This window comes from Cibotium barometz, chromosome 39 (assembly GCF_041138505.1).
Source record: "Cibotium barometz isolate CiBa-2024 chromosome 39, ASM4113850v1, whole genome shotgun sequence".
Taxonomy (NCBI): domain Eukaryota; kingdom Viridiplantae; phylum Streptophyta; class Polypodiopsida; order Cyatheales; family Cibotiaceae; genus Cibotium; species Cibotium barometz.
Window position 1 is genome coordinate 28,132,956 of NC_141084.1, and position 18,688 is coordinate 28,151,643.

At 46.2% G+C, this 18,688-nt stretch overlaps 1 protein-coding gene across 1 annotated transcript in view; it reads left to right on the forward strand.

The window, feature by feature from the left end:
* Positions 1–18,688, forward strand: part of LOC147615956 (uncharacterized) — a 56,923-nt gene that overhangs the window by 13,129 nt on the left and 25,106 nt on the right. Inside the window, exons 2-3 of the mRNA XM_086778588.1 lie at positions 6,894–7,070; positions 7,147–7,371. Coding sequence (XP_086634714.1) covers positions 6,894–7,070; positions 7,147–7,371 — 402 coding nt within the window. The remainder of the gene's footprint in view (positions 1–6,893; positions 7,071–7,146; positions 7,372–18,688) is intronic.

Sequence of the window (18,688 nt, forward strand, 5' to 3'; positions counted from 1 at the left end):
ATTTTTCCCAAAATACATCCTTCACAAATGTGATCTGGAGGCTTCTCCATGAGAGGTAGATCTGTAAACATATTATGTCGCTGCATAAGCATAAGACTACCAAAATTTACATGCCCCATGCGAGCATGCCATAACTCCGCATCAACCATAGCTGGAGTAAGAGTGAATGCATGATAAGCAGACTGATCCACTGGCTGAAATGCATCCAACTCATAAAGTCCATGACATAATGTACCAGTAAGCATCAAGGTCAAGGCATTTGCTTTGTCTCTGACCATGCATTTATCATCATCAAAGTGGACTTGCATTCCACAATGTGCTAAAGAAGAAATGGACAACAAATTCTTCTTTATCCCTGGTACATATAAGGCATCTGTAAGGCGGAGAATGGAGCCATCAATGGCTGTAAGCTGAATCTCCCCAATGCCACACACTGGATATGAAGCATTGTTGGCACACTGAACAGTTTTGCCAACAGGGGCAGGGCCAACATGACTAAACAAATCCCTGCGAGATGTGATATGCTTTGAGGCACCACTATCAAAATACCAAGTACATGCATGCTCTGTCAAACTGAGTGCCTGTGAAGACCAAGAGGCATCGTAGCTGCATGTAAAAAAACAGTAATCCCTGTCCTCAACAAAAGAAGCAGTCTCTGGAGGAGCTTTAGGAGCATCATTAACAGACATCCCAGCTTCCTTTGCCTTCTCTTTGGCAATCCTCTTCCTACATTCCGTGATGTAGTGACCTGGCTTCTTACAGTAATGACATTTGCCCTTCTTCTTGGGCTGTCCATCACCTTTCTTGGTATCCTGTGAAGAACCACCATCACCTGAATTTTGATTTGCACTCTTTGGCTGAGATTTCCCTTTCCCCTTTTGACCTGTAGTAAATGCTTGTTCAGCATTTGTGTTCATATTCATATTCTTCCTCATTTGCTCCTCTTGTAGTAAGAGAGCAACAAGTTCCTGATACTTGAGGGGTTCAACAGCATTCCTCATGCTAAGGTTCAAAGAGGTATGGAAAGCCAAGTAAGATCTTGGCAAAGAGTGCAAGATGGTGGACACAAGCTGTGTCTCAGGAATAATCTCATCCACATTGATGAGTTGCTCTCTCAAATCCTGCAGCTTGTTTAAGTGGCTAGACATATCATCTCCTTCATTCATTTTCTGATTTTCCAGCTCTCTTTTCAAAAATGAGATCCTAGCTTCATTACGAGCAGCATACATTTGCTCCAAAGTCACCCATGCATTCTGTGAAGAGCCAGCTGAACGAATATGAGGTATAATGGACCTCTGAACTGACAATGCAATGAGTGACAAAGCTTGTGCATCCCTGGCATCCCATGTCTTTTGAGCATTTGTTCTCTGAACAGGCAATGGCTGTCCTGGAGCCTGTACCTGTTGTCCTCGTCCACGAGCACCCCCTTGGGGAGGAGTCTCTGGAGCCAATGGACCTGGACGTGGTTCATCACCACTAACAAAATCCCAAAGACCTTTTGCCACAAGCACATTTTTCAGCATAAAACTCCACAAGGAGTAGTTCGTGCCATCCAATTTGTCTTCCTTAGACAAATATGTGAATACATCACTTTGCTGTTGATTTGCCATTATGCTTTACGCACAATGTTGTACCTGTTTACCAAAAAACCCAATAGCAAAAACCCAGATAACAACTGTACTCCACTGAATACAGTCCACCCAAATCTGCCTGCACTCTCAATCCTCTGAATGTGCAGCTCAATGCACCAATGACTGAATAGAGCAGCAAATGGCGTACACAATGCCAAAATGCCCCAAAAATGCCCAAATTTGCTGCACCCAAACTGTGCTAAAAACCTGTATATTTTCTTGCTAGAAAAACTGCCTGTTGTGCCTGTGTATTTTTCACAGAGAAAAATAAGAATGCCCAAAACTCAAAACCTGTAATGCTTACCAGCTGAGATTGCAATACGTATGAGTTGATTGTTGTACTCGTAAACTGTTGTACTGTGCAGGTAATGTACGAAAGCAGTCCTCTGTAAGCAAGCAGGTACAATACGGATACTGAGGCGACCACAGTACTGAAGGCGTCGCACAGCTGCAGGCGGCGATGTACTCAGCTGGTACTGTACGGAGCACTGTATTGAACAGTGCGAACAGGTACACACAAGGTACTGTATTGAAGGCGACTAGGCACAGTTGGTACAGGTGCTGACAAGTGCAGTACAGTACTGCGCTGTCTTGTACAGTTGGCGCAGGCAGGTGACAGACGGCACTTACAGGCGTATGGCTGCGCAGGTGACTGTCGGCGCTGTCGGTGGCTGGTACACGTACGCTGAGGTTGTAGGCGGCGTGCTACAGGTGGCGCTCAGGTACACGGGCTGAAGGCAGCGCACAGCTGCAGGCGGCGTCTTACAGGTGGCGCACAGGTATAGTTGTACGGGCAGCAGCAACACAGAGCTTCAATGCTCTGCTAAAGTCGGCGCAGGCAGTGTACGTATGATGTACGGGTAGTGCTGAGCAGAGCTTCAATTGCTCTGATACCAATTGAAGACAAACAGGGTTAGGGTTAGGGTTTACAGAAAGCAATCAGGCGTGGAAACCAAGGTGAAGGAGTGAACACGACTGCTGTACTCTTCAATGATAGAAAAAAGTGAAGTACAAGCCACATGATAGTGACCCCTAAAGGATAAGTGTTCACATGTCCGGCCATAAATGTGCCGGGTGGACCAAAACACTTATAAACTGCATATAAGTGAAACTGAACTAAACTGGGGGAAAAAACCTCCACTAACTGAAGTAAAAAGTGCCCCAGTAACCTACTGATGATCACTAGCACTCCTCTGGGTGCATACACAGCATAAAACCCAACAAATCACCTTTTTGGAATCAGAAAGGGTCATGGATTCAAAGTATAACTGCAGTTTGTAGAGCCATTGGTCTAAGATGCGCTTATTGCGTTGACCACCATAAGAGTCAGGGGGTTTAATTTCCAATTTCTTTGTTTTACTGGCTTGCAAAAGACGATAAAGAGTTTTAAGATCGTCACCTTCTACCTCGGAAGGAATGACGTCTTCGTCTGCTGGTACTGTTGCTGAAACATCTGTTGCTGGCACAGAACTTGTGTTGGATTGGCGATCCGTGTGAAGCTGCTGGATCTGAGAGGCCAAGGATGCCATAGACTCCTGGAGTTGCTGTTGGAACTGTTGTTGGAGTTGCTGTAACGCTGACTGCCATTCCGGAGGGGCTGGTATATCAACAGGTTCTGCCATGAGAGGAGATGTGGATGTAGAGGCTTCCAGATGATGAGGCTCAGGGGGTTTTTGTTGCTGATCACGCCGCTGGGCTCTAGTAAGAACCATCGGCTGGAGGGTGCGGCATCTGTAAATCCCGAGAAGGAAGGCTACGTACTGGTGAAGCGGCTATAGACCATCCAGTATAGTAAGGACGATCCTCTGGTATTGGGCTCTCACGAGAGTCTGCAACTGGAGAAGAAGGTACAGGAGTAGGGACAGCTACAGGTGTCAAGGGTGTATACTCCGGTGTAGAGGGGCGCACCGTGAATGAAGATGGATAAATGTCTTCAGAATAAGTGCAATATTCATGAAAGATGATGCTACACTCGGGTAGAATCGCACCCAGATAAGGATGACGCCTGAGCATAAAACAATAGTGATCCAGATCTTGTGCAGAAGTACGAACACGTATCACCCACATGTCGAATTCTCGGAGGTGAGAAGTCGGTGTGGCTATCTGTATTCGGTAATGAGTGGGCTGGACATAAGGGGGCACACTCACTGGAACAGGGGTTGGGGCTGGTGGAGAAACACGGGTAGGAGAGGGCACTATGGATTGAGAGGGTGTATCCTGTAAATAACTGAAGTCATAGGTTTCCTCTGCCATAAGCCGTCGGAGAAGAGGGTAGTGTGTGTCCACGTGATCCCTTTAAAAAAAAGGTATTGGCCCCGGAAGAGTGGAGAGCCCAAAAAGAATAAATGGCAGGTTGTTGATATGTTAATACTCCACTTGAGGTGAAATATGTATACCCAAGAAAATGGAAAGATCACACCTGAAGTAGGTTGCCATAATATCGCTGGAGAAGAAGCACCAAGGTAGCCGTCACACCGCGGAGAACACCATCATAGACCGCAGGTGGGTTTTTTTTTTTTGAAAATGTGCTGATTGCTGGCCGTGAGGTGCTCCTTTGATTTTTCTTTTTTTTAATAATCGCTGGCCGGCGGCTTCACGTCGGGTTCTCCCATTCTTTTTTTTTTTTGTATGCGCTGGTCGGCGGCTGGGTTTCCTTGCGCTGGCGGCTTCCTTGCGCTGGCGCTGGCCGTTAGGTGCTGGCTGCTTTACGTGGCTGGTAAAGCCACGTGTAATAAGGCTTAGTATAAGCCTTAAATCATAAGGCTATTGGTTTTATTGTTTTTTTTAAATGTGAAACGTTACGTTAAAAAAAAAAAAACGTGAAGAGGTAAGATCAAAGGGTGGCGACCCTGGGTGGAGAGAAATGCAGCCCGAAAAGATGCGATGAGGCCTCCAGTAGAACACAGGCATACTACAAGCACTTTGATGTGAGTTTCTGCTTCTCTGCTTCCCATCGTTTTTTTTTGATAGAAAATTAGGAAAATGCTTAATCAAGCAAAATTGACAAAATTGGGTAGAATTAAATGGGGCATTCTCTCCTGCTCTTCCATTCAACACTTGCTACACCCAATTTTAGGGTTTGGGCAGGCTGATTTTAGGGTTAGGGTTTGGACTGATTTTAGGGTTAGGGTTTGGGCATCTCACAGGGCGGAAAAAAGTTTGCTCTGATACCACTGTAAAGCTTTTATAGCTTTATTAACATGATTAAGACTTAATTAACAAACATAAGACAAATGCTGATAGAAAGATTGAGATTGTTTGCATTGAGACAGGGGCCTTTCTTAAATAGAGGCCAAAAGGTTACAAGTGAAGAGACACATCCCTGGGAAGGGGTGTGGCTCTTGAGTCAACGGTTATGTCCTTTGGACTTAGGGGTGTGCCTTTTAATGAATAGACATGTCCTTTGATAGTGACCTATGTGTAAGGGTGTGACCCTTCACAGGTGTCCTTTCAGTTAATAAGGGATTAATGAATAATTAAGGAGAGATTAAGAGAGTTAGTCACAATCGTGACATTGTTGTTCAACACAAGGTGGCATTAGCAGATCAGTTGATTCAAGAAATGCAAGATATTCTTGTGCAAGTTCGAGACAGACTTGTTCATGTTCAGCAGAAGTATCAGAAGTATGCGAATAAGCACAGAAGGCATACTGAGTTTCAAGAAGGTGACTTGGTTTTGCTTTATGTTGCACCGCATCGATATAAGACAGTAAAGTCAGTCTTTCCGAAGTTGCGACCGCGTTTCTATGGTCCATTTAAAGTTATAAAGAAGATTTCAGTTGTTAGTTATAAGTTGGATCTTCCACCATCTTGGGGAAAAATTCATCCGACATTTCACATCTCTTGGCTCAAGGAATACATACAAGGAGATTCATCTATTCCGGAGTTATCTTCTTATGTTCCTGAGATTGAAGATGATCACATTATTCTTGTTCCTGAGAAGATTCTTGACGTTCGTCAGAAAGAAACAAGACGGAAGATTACTACAGAATTTCTTGTTAAGTGGATGGACTTGGATGAGTCAGATTCTACTTGGCAGACAGATGAAGAAATGCAACAATATCCTCAACTCCTCCAAGAATTCTTTGGCAGACGACCGACTCTCATTTAATCACATGGGTTTTATTTTAAATGGGAGGGAATGTCACGATTGTGACTTAGTTCATTATACACAGTCTCCTTATGGTTACAGATACTGAAGTGACATGATTACAGAGGACCCCTACACTCAGATGGTCACGACTATTCGCTCTAGAGACATGCCTCTTCATCAAGAGCCACACTCCTTCGACGACTGGTCACACCCCTTCGCTCTAGGGTTGCAACTCTTCACCCAATGGTTGTAGCTATTCGTTCAAAGGATGTGTCTCTTCGCCTAGAGTCATGACTATTTGTCATGGGATGTGTCTTTTCATTCGTGTCTCTTGGACTCCTATATAAGGAGCCTGTTGTATCACAATTTCAATCAATCAAACATCTGTGTTCAAGTCTCTCGAGTCTACTTTCAGTCTTAAATACACAGATAAGTGGATGAAATACTAAGTAATAACAGTAATCCTCACAAGCACCCCCTGGACCTCGGCAGCAGCCCATTACCAATTTCTTCCAGAGACAGGCTGAGAACAATGAGAGGCTGGATCCCACCACACAACCACCAGCTCGAGCCCTTCCTAATACAGATCCCACACCACCATGGGGAGTCATCCTCGCCTGAGCCGATACTTTACAGCGGGCTAGACGCCCACCTTCACCTAGCCCACCATCTTTCTGTCAGCTGCTGCAGATATGGGATATGCTCCGCCGACACCGATCAGACCCTTCCGACCTAGTGGATATGTCACGGATATCTAATCTACTTGTATCACCCATGCTAGATATCCCAGATGGCCCTCTACCCACCCCGGGGGGGATGATCATACTAGCTTTGATGATGATGTATTTTCATGGTAGTTTTTAGGCAGCTGTTTCTCGTCTTTCATTAGTCAGGTATATTTTCAGTTTCATTTTCTTTTGTTCCATGGCGAGATATAACACGGACTATGACTGTAATCTTTTGGTCTCATAGGCCCTATGGGTCTTTTGAAGACGATTAATATAACTTTCTTTCTTTCTGTTTTCCTATCTCATGTCATATTAAGGATTTAGGGGATGTTCTATTTATCTCCATCTGCAATACACAGGAGAAAATCAGCAACTATTGAAACCATATGTTGGTGAATGGATTTTTTGAAACTTTGTCTTGTGCATTTTTTGCTAATTACAGGTAACAAAGCCCAAATGGGAAAGGACCAGGGAAGGAGAAGACCATTTTGGATGGGTCTTTCCCACCTCAGAGGATGAGGAACCAGGCGCCCAACCCGATGTTCTAAATGGCACCAAAAGCATTCGAGAACTATATGAGCTGGTTGTTCCTGGTTATTCTGGAAAATGCTCAGTTCCTGTAAGTTTTTGCCTCTATATTCTCCCTACATAGGTCTTCTTGGGCGAATTTCAATTCAATCCAATGAAATTCACAGGTTCTATGGGACAAAGAGAAGAAGACTATAGTCAACAATGAGAGTGCAGAAATCGTTCAAATGCTCAACAGTGAGTTTGTCCATGTTGCTAAGAATCTCGATTGTGATTTGATCCCTGCTCATCTCAAAAGCAGTATAGACGATGTCAACTCATTTATTTATGACTATATCAATAATGGTGTTTATCGGTGTGGTTTTGCAAAGCAGCAGAAGCCATACAACGAGGTATTTTTCGTTAAATATACCAAATATTGAATATTGTAAATGCCAAAGCTCTCTGTTTATATTAACTCTCTCTCTCTCTCTCTCTCTCTCTCTCTCTCACACACACACACACACACACACACACACACACACATGATGAGATTCACCGTACTGTCCTCCGTCGAACAGAACTCTAGCAAGATGTCATCAGCAACGATCTGATCACGAACAAAGTGCCTCTGGATGACCATGGGTTCCTCCGGTGGAAGCCCAAACCTGCAATGCAACCTCTGCATCCTCACCACCTCACAAGCAGCATCGCAAACAGCCCGGTACTTTGCCTCTGTGCTCGACAAGTCAAAAGATGACTGCTTCTTACTGCTCCATAAAACTGCTCCTGGGCTTGAAGTAGATCCCCTCGTGTCCGGATCTCCTCCCCAAACTGAGTCACTCCAACCGTGGAGTCGGACTCTATCCAGCAATCCCCCTCCTGTGTACAAGAGTCCACGATCCTTCGCATGCCGCAGAAACCACAGGAAACGCAATCCTGCCTCCCAAAGAGACATCTGCAACAACCATGAGCTCAACTGCCTCATCAGGAAGCTCCCGTCCAATCTGGTGTCCATCAACCAGATCAATGAACCATTCTGCTTCTGAGTCAAAGAGGCATCACACTGCTCACAAGGATCAACACCTGTTACGGTGCAAAAACAAGTCCTGAAAACCTGATGAAGACCATGCCAGGCCTTCTGAAACCTGTCAACCACCCCCTCTGAATCCGGAACCACAAAGCCTGGAGTAACTATCTCTATCTGCAAGTAATCAACTGCCACCTGCCTGGCTTTCCGAAAGGTCCCCGTGGAAAGAACATCCTCATCCACTGGAGGTTCTTTGTCCCGAACACGACGAGACATCAGAGCATAAGTGACCTGTTCAATTTCCTCTGACTCACGAACACAAGAACCACCAACATCAATACTGGAAAGTTCCTGCCAACTGCTGCCATCTACTGGCAAGCTATCCACCATTTGGTCCCGGAAAGCCCGCACCTGCAGCGTATCCACACACAAGTGGCCATTTCCAGACTGCCACTCATCACAAACCTGAGGACCTGGGAGAGAGAGTGCTGAAAGCTTGTAAACTCCATTCTCCACTCCGCCTTCCCAAACCACCTGGCCTGTTGCTTTGTCCCGGAGAGCAACAAAATGCTCATCAAACTCCACCCGTACGCCAGTCTTGCAAACCTGATGCACTGACAACAGATGAAAACCAAGTGCCGGAACATACAACACCTGGGAGGAATGCTTCCCCCCTCTGCCATCAGGAACTATCTCCAACCTGCCCTCACTGTGAACTGGGATAGTGGATGTATCCCCAGTAAGAATGTGACCAGAACACCTGTAGAGATCCTTTAAACCGGAACGGGAAGGAGTCATGTGCCTGGAAGCACCACTATCGAGAATCCACTCCCGAGTATCCGTTGCGGAGAATCCTCCAATCTCCTCCCTGCCTGAAGAAAATGAAACATCGGTGTCCACCACCTCCAGGTGCACAAAAGCCAGAGTCTTCATGATTGTTGCTAAGGAATCTTCACCCTTCTCGGGCTTCTGCTTGGGACACTGCCTCCAATAGTGGCCTTTCTCGCCACAATCATTACAGGTCCTCTCTGCCTTTAGTTTCTCGCGATCAGTAACGGACTTCTTCTCAGAAGACTTCTCCGACGAAGCCTTCCCTTTGTCCGTGTTACGGCCTTTCGACCGTTGGCCAGTTAAGGCCTCCGAACTTCCACCCTGAGGAGGGTTCGTGAATCGTTCCTCCTGGTCCAGGACCATGGGCACAAGCTCCTCCCACGTGATGGTGTTGAGCTTGCCACTGGTAATCAAAGACGAGTAAAATGCTGAGTACGAAGAGGGCAAATGTGACAGCAACGTTATGGCCATGTCTTCTGATGATATCTCCTTCCCAGCCTGAAGAACTTCTTGCTGAAGAGCCTGCAGCTTGTTAATATGCTCCCGCATCATCGACGACTTTGCAGGGCTCATAACCCGCATTTGTACTTCCAAGGAAATCCTCTTCATGGGCGATACCCTGCTGTAAAGAGAGGCCAAATGCTGCCATATACCTCTGGCCAGCGTCATATGCTTTACATGATTGATTACGTGTGGTGTGCAGTTGAGAAAGATAAACGAACGGACCCTGGTGTTGACACGATCCCACATCTGTGTCTGAGCCTCCCGGTCCTTTCGGGTTGACGGTAACTCCCCTTCCTCCACTTTCGGCCGTGGAACCCCAACAATGACGAAATCAGCGAGGTCGTAAGACTCCAGAACAGATTCCATCATCACCTTCCATATGCCGTAGTTGCTCCCGTCCAACTGACGGTCCACCGGGAACGTGGGGAGTGTCGGGATCTTCACATGCCTCTCGGCCATCTCTAACAGATCTGCCATTGCGGGGATGTACTGTGAAAGGGGTGGGTGGGTGGGAACAAAGAAGAACTAAAACCTGCAAGTGGCTGTCCAGCAAATCAGCCCGCCGTCCTCTTGCTTCTCCTCTTCCCGAACAGTCCAAAACAGTCCACCAATCAGCCACACAACAGTCCCCCTCTTGCTCACACAAATCCCAAGACCTATCTAGAGCCTAGGGCTCTGATACCATGTCAGAATACGCAGCGGAGATGATGACCAGATCTGGGAACACGAGCAAAACGCATGCAGAAAAAATACAGCACAAGAGAGAGAGAGATGTAGGCGTGTAACTCTGCTCTATATACACAAGAAGATCCCGGGTATGATACACAAGTGGCAAGGGGGCTGTATATGCCCCCACATTAGCAGTCGGCCTGCTGTAGGCAGCCGACTGGACACAAGAATCCTCACGACTGGATAAACACAGTCGGCCAGCATCAAGATGGGTCGGCCAGTAGAGCAGAAGAGTCCCACGACTCATGAGGTGCAGTCGGCCATGTCACAGATGCAGTCGGCCAGGCTCAGGGTCCTCTTGCCACTACAGGGCTGCCTCCCAAGCCACAGAAAAAATGGGAAAAATAGGGGAAAAATGCGGAGAATGGGGAAAAATGATAAAACACCTCATAAGGGCAGGCACACCCACAACAAAGGCCCTGGTGTATAAAACTAGACAGGAGATGACTTCTAACAACACCTCCTATTTATAGGTGAGGTATGCTAGCGGACTGGGGATGCTAATGCTGGCCGATTAGAGCATGTATGCTGGCCGATTGGTAAAATACCAAAAAGGCTAGGAAAAATCCGAGAAAAATAGGAGAAAAAGGGGTGGCCAGCCCACAATCAAGGGCCATACAAAAGGGACCAAATGGGCACCAAAAGTCAGTAGAAACTGGGGATTGGCTAACACCCCCTCTCAGCACCAGATGCTGAACAAACTCTGAGAAGCCGAAGATGAGGAGCCAAGGAAGCGTGAGAAACCGGCTTGGTGAACAAATCTGCAGCATTCTCCGCTGAAGGACAATACTCCAAACGTAAATCTCCAGCAAGAACCCATTCACGAACATAGTGATACTGAATCTCAATGTGTTTCGTACGAGCATGAAACACAGGGTTCTCGGCGATGGCGATGCAACTTTGATTGTCACCAAAGAAGAGTAGATCTGGTAGGAGGACAGCCGAGCTCGTCCAATAATCTCCGCAACCATATCGCCTCACATGCAGCATAACACACTGCACGGTACTCTGCCTCAGTAGAGGAAAGCGCCACAGTAGGCTACTTTTTACTGCTCCATGAAATGGCTCCAGACCCGAGTGTAAAACGACAACCAATGGTCGAACGCCGAGTATCTGGATCTCCAGCCCAGTCTAAATCAGACCATCCAATAAGAGTGCATCCTTGGCCCTAGAAGATGCCAAAGTCCAGAGTGCCACACAAGTACCGAAGAACTCTGAGAGCACACCGCTAATGCTGCTGATGGGGTTTGGATGAGAAAGAAGTCAATAAACTGGTTGCGAAACATATGTCCAATCGGGAGTAGGTCAACCACACCAAACAGCCGACGAGAACCTGATACTGTCCCTGATCAATCCCTGGAGAAGCATCAAGAAGAGAAAGCTTCTCACCAATATCCATAGGAGAAGATATTGGTCTGCACCCAATCATCTGAAATCTGTCGAGAATCTCCGTGTGTACTTTTGCTAAGAGAAGAAAATGCCCTTCGAGGTCTGCCAAATCTCAAAGCCGAGAAAATAATGCAAGAGGCCAAGATCCGTCAGTTCAAACTCTGTCTCCAAAGCATCCATAACAGAACGGATCCTCACAGAATAAGAACCTGTAAAGATGAGGTCATCAACATAGACCAAAATGATAACAATCAACCCCCTCTCAAGGAGGATACAGAGGTTCGAATCTGCATGAGAACGGCGCAGGGCGAGCTTCTGAAAGAACTCATCAATCCGCTGGTACCAAGCCTGCGGAGCTTGCTTTAGACTATATAAAGCCTTCTTCAGCTGGTACACATGATCCTGTTTGCCTGGAACAACAAATCTCGGCGGTTGATCAACATAAACCTCCTGTGTAAGCTCTCCATTAAGGAAAGCCGACTTGACGTCCATCTGGAAAATGGGCCATCTATGATGACCTACGTGTCACCAGCCTGGACATTTCCCAGTCTGAAAGGGGTCTGGTGGACTCCAGGATGTTTAAAATATTTGGAAAGTACAAGCTTTGGGAATGGGGGATTATCCTGGAATACAAAGGACCACACTCCTAAAATTTAGGAGAGTTGCTATTTTTGGCCCGACTTCGATGGAAATTCTGTTCGCGTCATTACATCTGGAATTGAGCAGATACCAAGAGTTGGCAAAGTGCCTATGACAGAATGTCTACCAGTTCGGATATTTTTAGAGATAAAGTTTATGGAAGGACCCATCTCTTAGATTGGGACATGTGGCAAGTAGGTGGACCAAAGTGAGACAAGTGGCTTGACATTTGTTAGAAAGTGGATCAAAGTGAGACAAGTGGTCTCACACTTGTCACTTCAGCTATTGTGTGGCTCTCCACTTGTCATCGTAGCCTTCTCTTGCCATTTTAGCTCATGGGAGGCCCAAATCTATAAATTGGAGCCCTATCTCTTCATTAATGGAGGCTCTCTTGCCGCACACTAGCCTCTACCACCGTTACAGGCTGCCCTAATGATGGCTACTCTCTTTCTCTCTCTCTTGAAGGCTGCCCATGAAGAATACCGGCTGTTGGGGACTGTTTTGGAGGCTTCCATCGCGAAGAAATACTGAAGGCAAGGGTATTTAATCATTTATTATGATTTCTAGCCATTGTACTTGTTGCACCAGCATTTGTACTTGCTGTACCTGCTGTACCAGCCATCGTACCTACTGTACTGGCCACTGTACCTATTGTTTCGGCTGAATGGAGAGTTGTACTTGCTGTACCAGCTCTATTGCATGAAGACCCGTGGTTTTTGGGAAAGAATCAGTGCCCACACGGAGGTATATGGATTATATTGTTGGCTCGGCATTTCTACAGCCTATGTTCCGGCTTGGTAGCCTTGTGTTGGGCTGTGTTATGGCATTTGTATAGGGATAATCCGACATCTCCCGTGGGGAGAGTAAGGCCCCTCAAAGCTTGTACATGATATTATTCTCCTTGGGTAATAAAATACTCCAAGGGGGGGGGTCTGTTGAGATATCGAGCTCATCTAGTGAGGCGGTGGACACTGATGACCCGCCTGGGGGATAGACCCCGCACTTACACCACTGGCATGGTTGTTGAGATCATGGGAGATATGCGGCCAGTGGGATGACAGGCTGTGTGACAGCCATTCTAGAGACTAGCATAGTTATAGCGCCAGCTCATTTAGTTGGATTCACACTATAGAGAACCCGTGTATGTATTGGTTGAGTACCTTTCATATTATGTGTACTCTTATCTTGTATATGGTGTGTTGAGTGTTGAGTGAAGAAGAAGAAGATATTCAGCCTCTCACCTTGTGTGTTCTCTATTAGGGTTTTGTGAGTGTGTGTGTGCTTGCAAGAGCTCAAGCTCTCTTCTCCCCAGCATCTTTTCATGGTATCAGAGCCTGGTTCGTGCTAAGGGCTGAGCTGCAAGCAAGAGAACCACAAGAAGCGGTATGAGGGTAAGAGCTTCAACTACTCTTCCCTATTTGTGTTGGTTACACCATGTCGGGAGCTCTACGGGAGGCACCGGCAAACGATCTCTGATTGAGGAGCTTTCTTCGCGGGAGTAAAGCTATAGGGCTACTATTTTGTCCTATCGGACGAAATTTTCTGGGCCGAAAACGCGTTTCGGGCGCGTCTGGACCTCCGTTTTTCAAAAAGCAGGCAATTTCGAGCACTGCGGGTAAGTCATCGATTCTCTGCAGAACTCTGTTTTAAGAACTGCAAGAAGACAGATTGACTGTGCAGACACTGTGGGTGCTGCAAGAGGTCAACAGTTGCCATTGGGTGTATGTATGCACATTGAAGTCACTGGTTGTGATATTTGAGAGTACAACAATACCGCTGTGCAGAAAATACAGCAGTTTGTGCAGAAAAACCAGAGTGCAGTTTCTGGTAAAATTGTGTGTTTGGTAAGATGTCAAATGATGGGATAACTCAGATTGTGGCTGAGAAGCTTGACAAGAATAACTTCCATGCTTGGAGGTTCAGGTTGACGAATTTCCTGATGGGAAAAGGCTATTGGGACTACATAGACGGTGAGCATGAAGAGGCACCGGAGATACCAGACATAAATCCGACTGCTGCAGATGTGAAAGAGTTTAAAGACTGGAACCAAGGAGCCAGGAAAGTTATGTATTGGCTTTCCATTAGTATACAGGACACCATGATTGGGCACATTCAGGATGCCAAGTCCCCCAAGGAGGCGTGGGATACCTTGGGTAAACTCTATGAAACAAATACCAAGGCACGCAAGATACAGTTGAAGAACGAACTTCATACTGTAGAGAAAAAGAGCATGTCTGTGAATGACTATGCGCTGAAGATAAAGGGTATTGTGGAATCCCTTGCATCTATTGGTGTGTCAGTAGATGATGATGACAAGGTGGAAGTCTGTCTACGTGGTCTCGGGCCACAATACAAGGCGTTCAAGACATCTATTCAGACTCGGGAAAACATTCCCAACTTTACAGATTTGGTGTCTATGCTGATTATAGAAGAGAAGAGCTTGGGTGAAGACCAACAGTCTTCACAAACCAAAAATAGTCCAGAGCAACAGGCCTTCTACACAAGTTCAGGAAGAGGATGAGGTAGAGGAGGCCGTGGACGCGGTCAAGGAGGTGGCCGAACAGGTAATCAGAATTATGGCCAGCACAGCAGCAACAACAGTAGTCCCAGAATACACAACAACAACAACAACAACACACAGGTGGAAGAGGCAGGGGGAGTCAAAGAGCCCGTGGAAATTGGCAAAGACAGTATAATGATGCACGTGAATGCTATTACTGTGGTAAGCCTGGACATGTGCAGGCAGAATGTTATAAAAAGCAGGCTGACATGCAAAATGGGAAAGTGCAGCAAAACAACTATGCATCCTCAAGCAGAAATAATGAGGATAATGAAAGGTTGTTTGTTATGCAGCATGTCGTGAATGCCATGTCTGAAAATGTTGAAGCAACATAAAAAGATGATGTGTGGTATGTGGATTCAGGTGCTTCGAACCACATGACAAGTCATGGGGAGTGGTTCAAGGAGATGAAAAACCCGGAAAGACCAAGTTTTGTGGAAACAGGGGATGACACTGCTCATCCAATTGCCCATGTTGGAGATGTGCCATTGTCTATGCAGGATGGCAAAGTAAAGTACCTTGCAGATGTACTTCACGTTCCGAACATAACAAAGAATCTGGTTTCAGTTGGCTAGATGATTGAGCAGGGTTTGCAGGTTCGGTTTAACCCTGATGGGTGTTATGTGGAAGATTTTAAAGACAAGTGCAGGTTGGTTGCAAAAGGCAACAGAGTGGGCAGAATGTTTACGTTGAATGTAGACATGCCTGAAATGAGTGCTGCGATGTTTGCAAATGGTTCTGGAATTGTTGCAGACACAGACAATTGGCATAAAAGGATTGGACATGTGAATGTGCAGAGATTGAAGTCTATGCAGACAAAAGGAATTGTGACAGGGTTGTCAAAATTTAAAGTGGAAGGTATGCAGAAAATATGTGAAGCATGCCAATTTGGGAAGCAAACAAAGCATGTGTTTCCACGTAACAGATATGTGAGCAGAAATGCACTAGATATTGTGCATTCAGATGTATGGGGTCCTACGAAGACCATATCTATGGGAGGTTGCAGGTATTATGTGACGTTTATTGATGACCACACAAGGAAAGTGTGGGTATATTTCATGAAGGAGAAGAGTGAGGTGTTCACTCACTTTCAGAATTTCAGAGTTTTGGTTGAAAAGCAAACAGGGAAATATGTAAAGTGCCTAAGGTCAGATGGAGGGGGAGAGTACTTCTCCAATGAGTTCTCTGAATTTTTGAAGAAGAATGGTATTCGGAGACAGTTTACATGCAGATATACTTCGCAGTAAAATGGAGTTGCTGAGCGGAAAAACAGGCACATTGCTGAGATTGCACGAGCATTGATGGAAGAGAAAAATATGTCGCATAGCTATTGGGCTGAGGCTGTTTCTACAGCAGTATACATCATGAACAGGACTCCAACTGCAGCCATACATGATATAACTCCAGAGGAGAGGTTTACTGGTAGAAAACCAGATTTGTCTCATCTGAAAGTCTTTGGGTGCATTGCATATGTGCATGTGCCAGATGAGCTGAGATTTCTTGAATATATATATATATATATATATTCTATACTCTTAAAAAAAAAAACACTTTGAAACCTTGGAGGAGGGGTCTTTTAAAACTTATTTTTTTTTTAAACTTAAAAAAAAAGTGCTTTCCTTGCTTTTTTTTTTCTTTCCTCTTGGATTAGCGCCGTCGGCTGGTTGTAGCTGCTGTCGACCATGCTGCCGGTGTCGGCGCCTGTGTGCAGCTTGCGCATCAAGGCAGCGTGCCTGGGGGCGCCGGCCTGGCCTGGCCTGGCCTGGCCTGGGCGCTGCCTGGGCTGGCCACGCAGGCCTGGCCGCATGCCTGGCAAGCCTGGCCGCCTGGCGTAGGCGCTGTTGCGTTCCCTGGGCTGGCCACGCAAGCCTGGCCACCTGGCGTAGGCGTTGCTGCGGCCGCCTGGTTGCCTACACGGCCTAGGCCGCCTGGCTACGCACTTGCCCGCCTGCAACACGTCAACCACACGTCAGCAGTACTCGGCCAGCATGCTCACTCGCCAACCTGAATCTGCAATCCAGCACTTCTCTCGCTCTCTCTCTTGCGCAAAAAGCAACGTGCTTTTTTTTTTCTCTGTTTCTCTTCCAATTTGCTCATGCGTATGACTGCACAAACTATTCTCCTCTTCCTTGCAAAGCAAGCGACCCTTCTAAGACTACCATCTCCCATCAACATGGGTGTCTTTGATGAAGGAAAAAAAAAACACATACTATTTTGAAAACTGCAGTATGCATAGAAAAAACAGCAAGCTTTTTAACACATACCTTTCTTCGACCTCTTCTTCTCCACCTACCGACTTGCTCATTCACGAGGTATGCTCTGATACCACTGTCAAATCCCCATGGATCTCCTCGTGATCGTTCTTGGTTCGAGACTCGAAACCTGCAAACAAAACAAACAAACAAACAAGGGGGTGCAGGCTTGACTCACCTCCCAACCATGACAGCCATGGGCAAGCCCACAGTCTTGGCTGTCCCCACCGAGCCACGAGCTGAGCTAACTAGGATGACGTACCGACCAATCTCCTCCTCGCGACGTCCCATACCGCCACGAAGCTGCCCTCGCGGGCCTCGAGATTGCTGCCGGCCTCGGCTGCATAAAGCAGGTGTACGTCTGCACTAGATCCAGGCTCCAAGACCATAGAGCTCTCACAAACTCGCGAGACTCTCTATATCCCAATAACTAACCTTGGCCACCCTTTTATAGGCTCTTGGCCAGTCATCGGGCGTCCACACTTGGGTGCCCGCCCGTCCATACTTGGGTGCCCGCCCGTTAGTATTTCCCTAACTCAGCTTGTCAATCAGCCTGCCTAGTTCCAAGCTTCCCCAAGCCTCGAAACTAGTCTTGTGTGCGTGTAGCACACGGTAGATACACTCTGTGCACATGACACCAGCCCACAATCAAGGGCTATACAAAAGGGACCAAATGGGCACCAAAAGTGAGCAGAAACTGGGGATGAAAGTGCTAACACCAAGTAGTATCAATCCAGTCTATACTGTGTATGAGGAATTGTAACACGCGGAAGCTCTGGGGGTCTTCTTTCAGTCCTAAACACCACTGAGAACATGCTAATGCAAAAACGCAGACAGAAGGGAGAGGAGAGAGAGAGAGATAGCTGGAAATTCAGTATATTCATATAGTACAAAAAGGTACTCCTAATCTACAGCCATAGGCTGCCTTTCATAAAAGGTGGTAAACACCAAAACAGTCCTAGTCTAAGGACTTAACTCAAAAGGAGTTGAATGACTCAAACAATGAGCACCTACGCCTATTTATAGGCCCTTTGAACCATTGGAGTGTCGTTCAGCCAACAGCCCCTTGTCTTGCAGCCAACAGCCTCTTCCAAGTCTTCCATGCCTTGCACCAAGTCCGACACTGCCTCTTCTGCCCTTTGTGCTCAAAATCCTAGCTCTAATCTGTTTTTCTGGTTGCCCCTTTAGGATTAGTTCCAGGAAATGTCCATGGGCAAGCATGCACATGACAGGAATATCTTGTAGTATGTAGCGCTGGGTCACACCTCTGCATATCATTATGGTGGTGTCGAGATCCCTGCCCTCAAAAAATATTTGTGGACCAGACTAAGTGATCTAAGTAATAGCACCCCAAGCAACATAAACGGTCTCTTTCCTCACATCTGCACATAAGGTGAGCGATAGAGTTCCAAATCCTTTGAGCAGCTCTACAGTCCCATATGCAACGTGAACTGCTATTTTGGTTTCATATTTTGGCATTAATATTTTTATAAGGCTAAGGCTTCAAATCTTTGAACATACCAATTAGTATTTATACTTTTTGTAGGCCCAATAGTTTATATTTGTAGCTTGCTATATAATGTTAGTATCTATATATTTTGTAGACCCAAGACTTTATATTTGATATTATTCACACTTTTGTGGCCACATGGGCTCGAATACAGGGACCATCTAGATCTACGCATGCAAAGCACATTGTTTTCACAAGGGAGAGGGATCAAGGGATCTTTTTCTCAACGACCCCCACAGGACTCTCTTGGTTGAAATCACCTTACATTTTGTGATGAGGTTTTGTT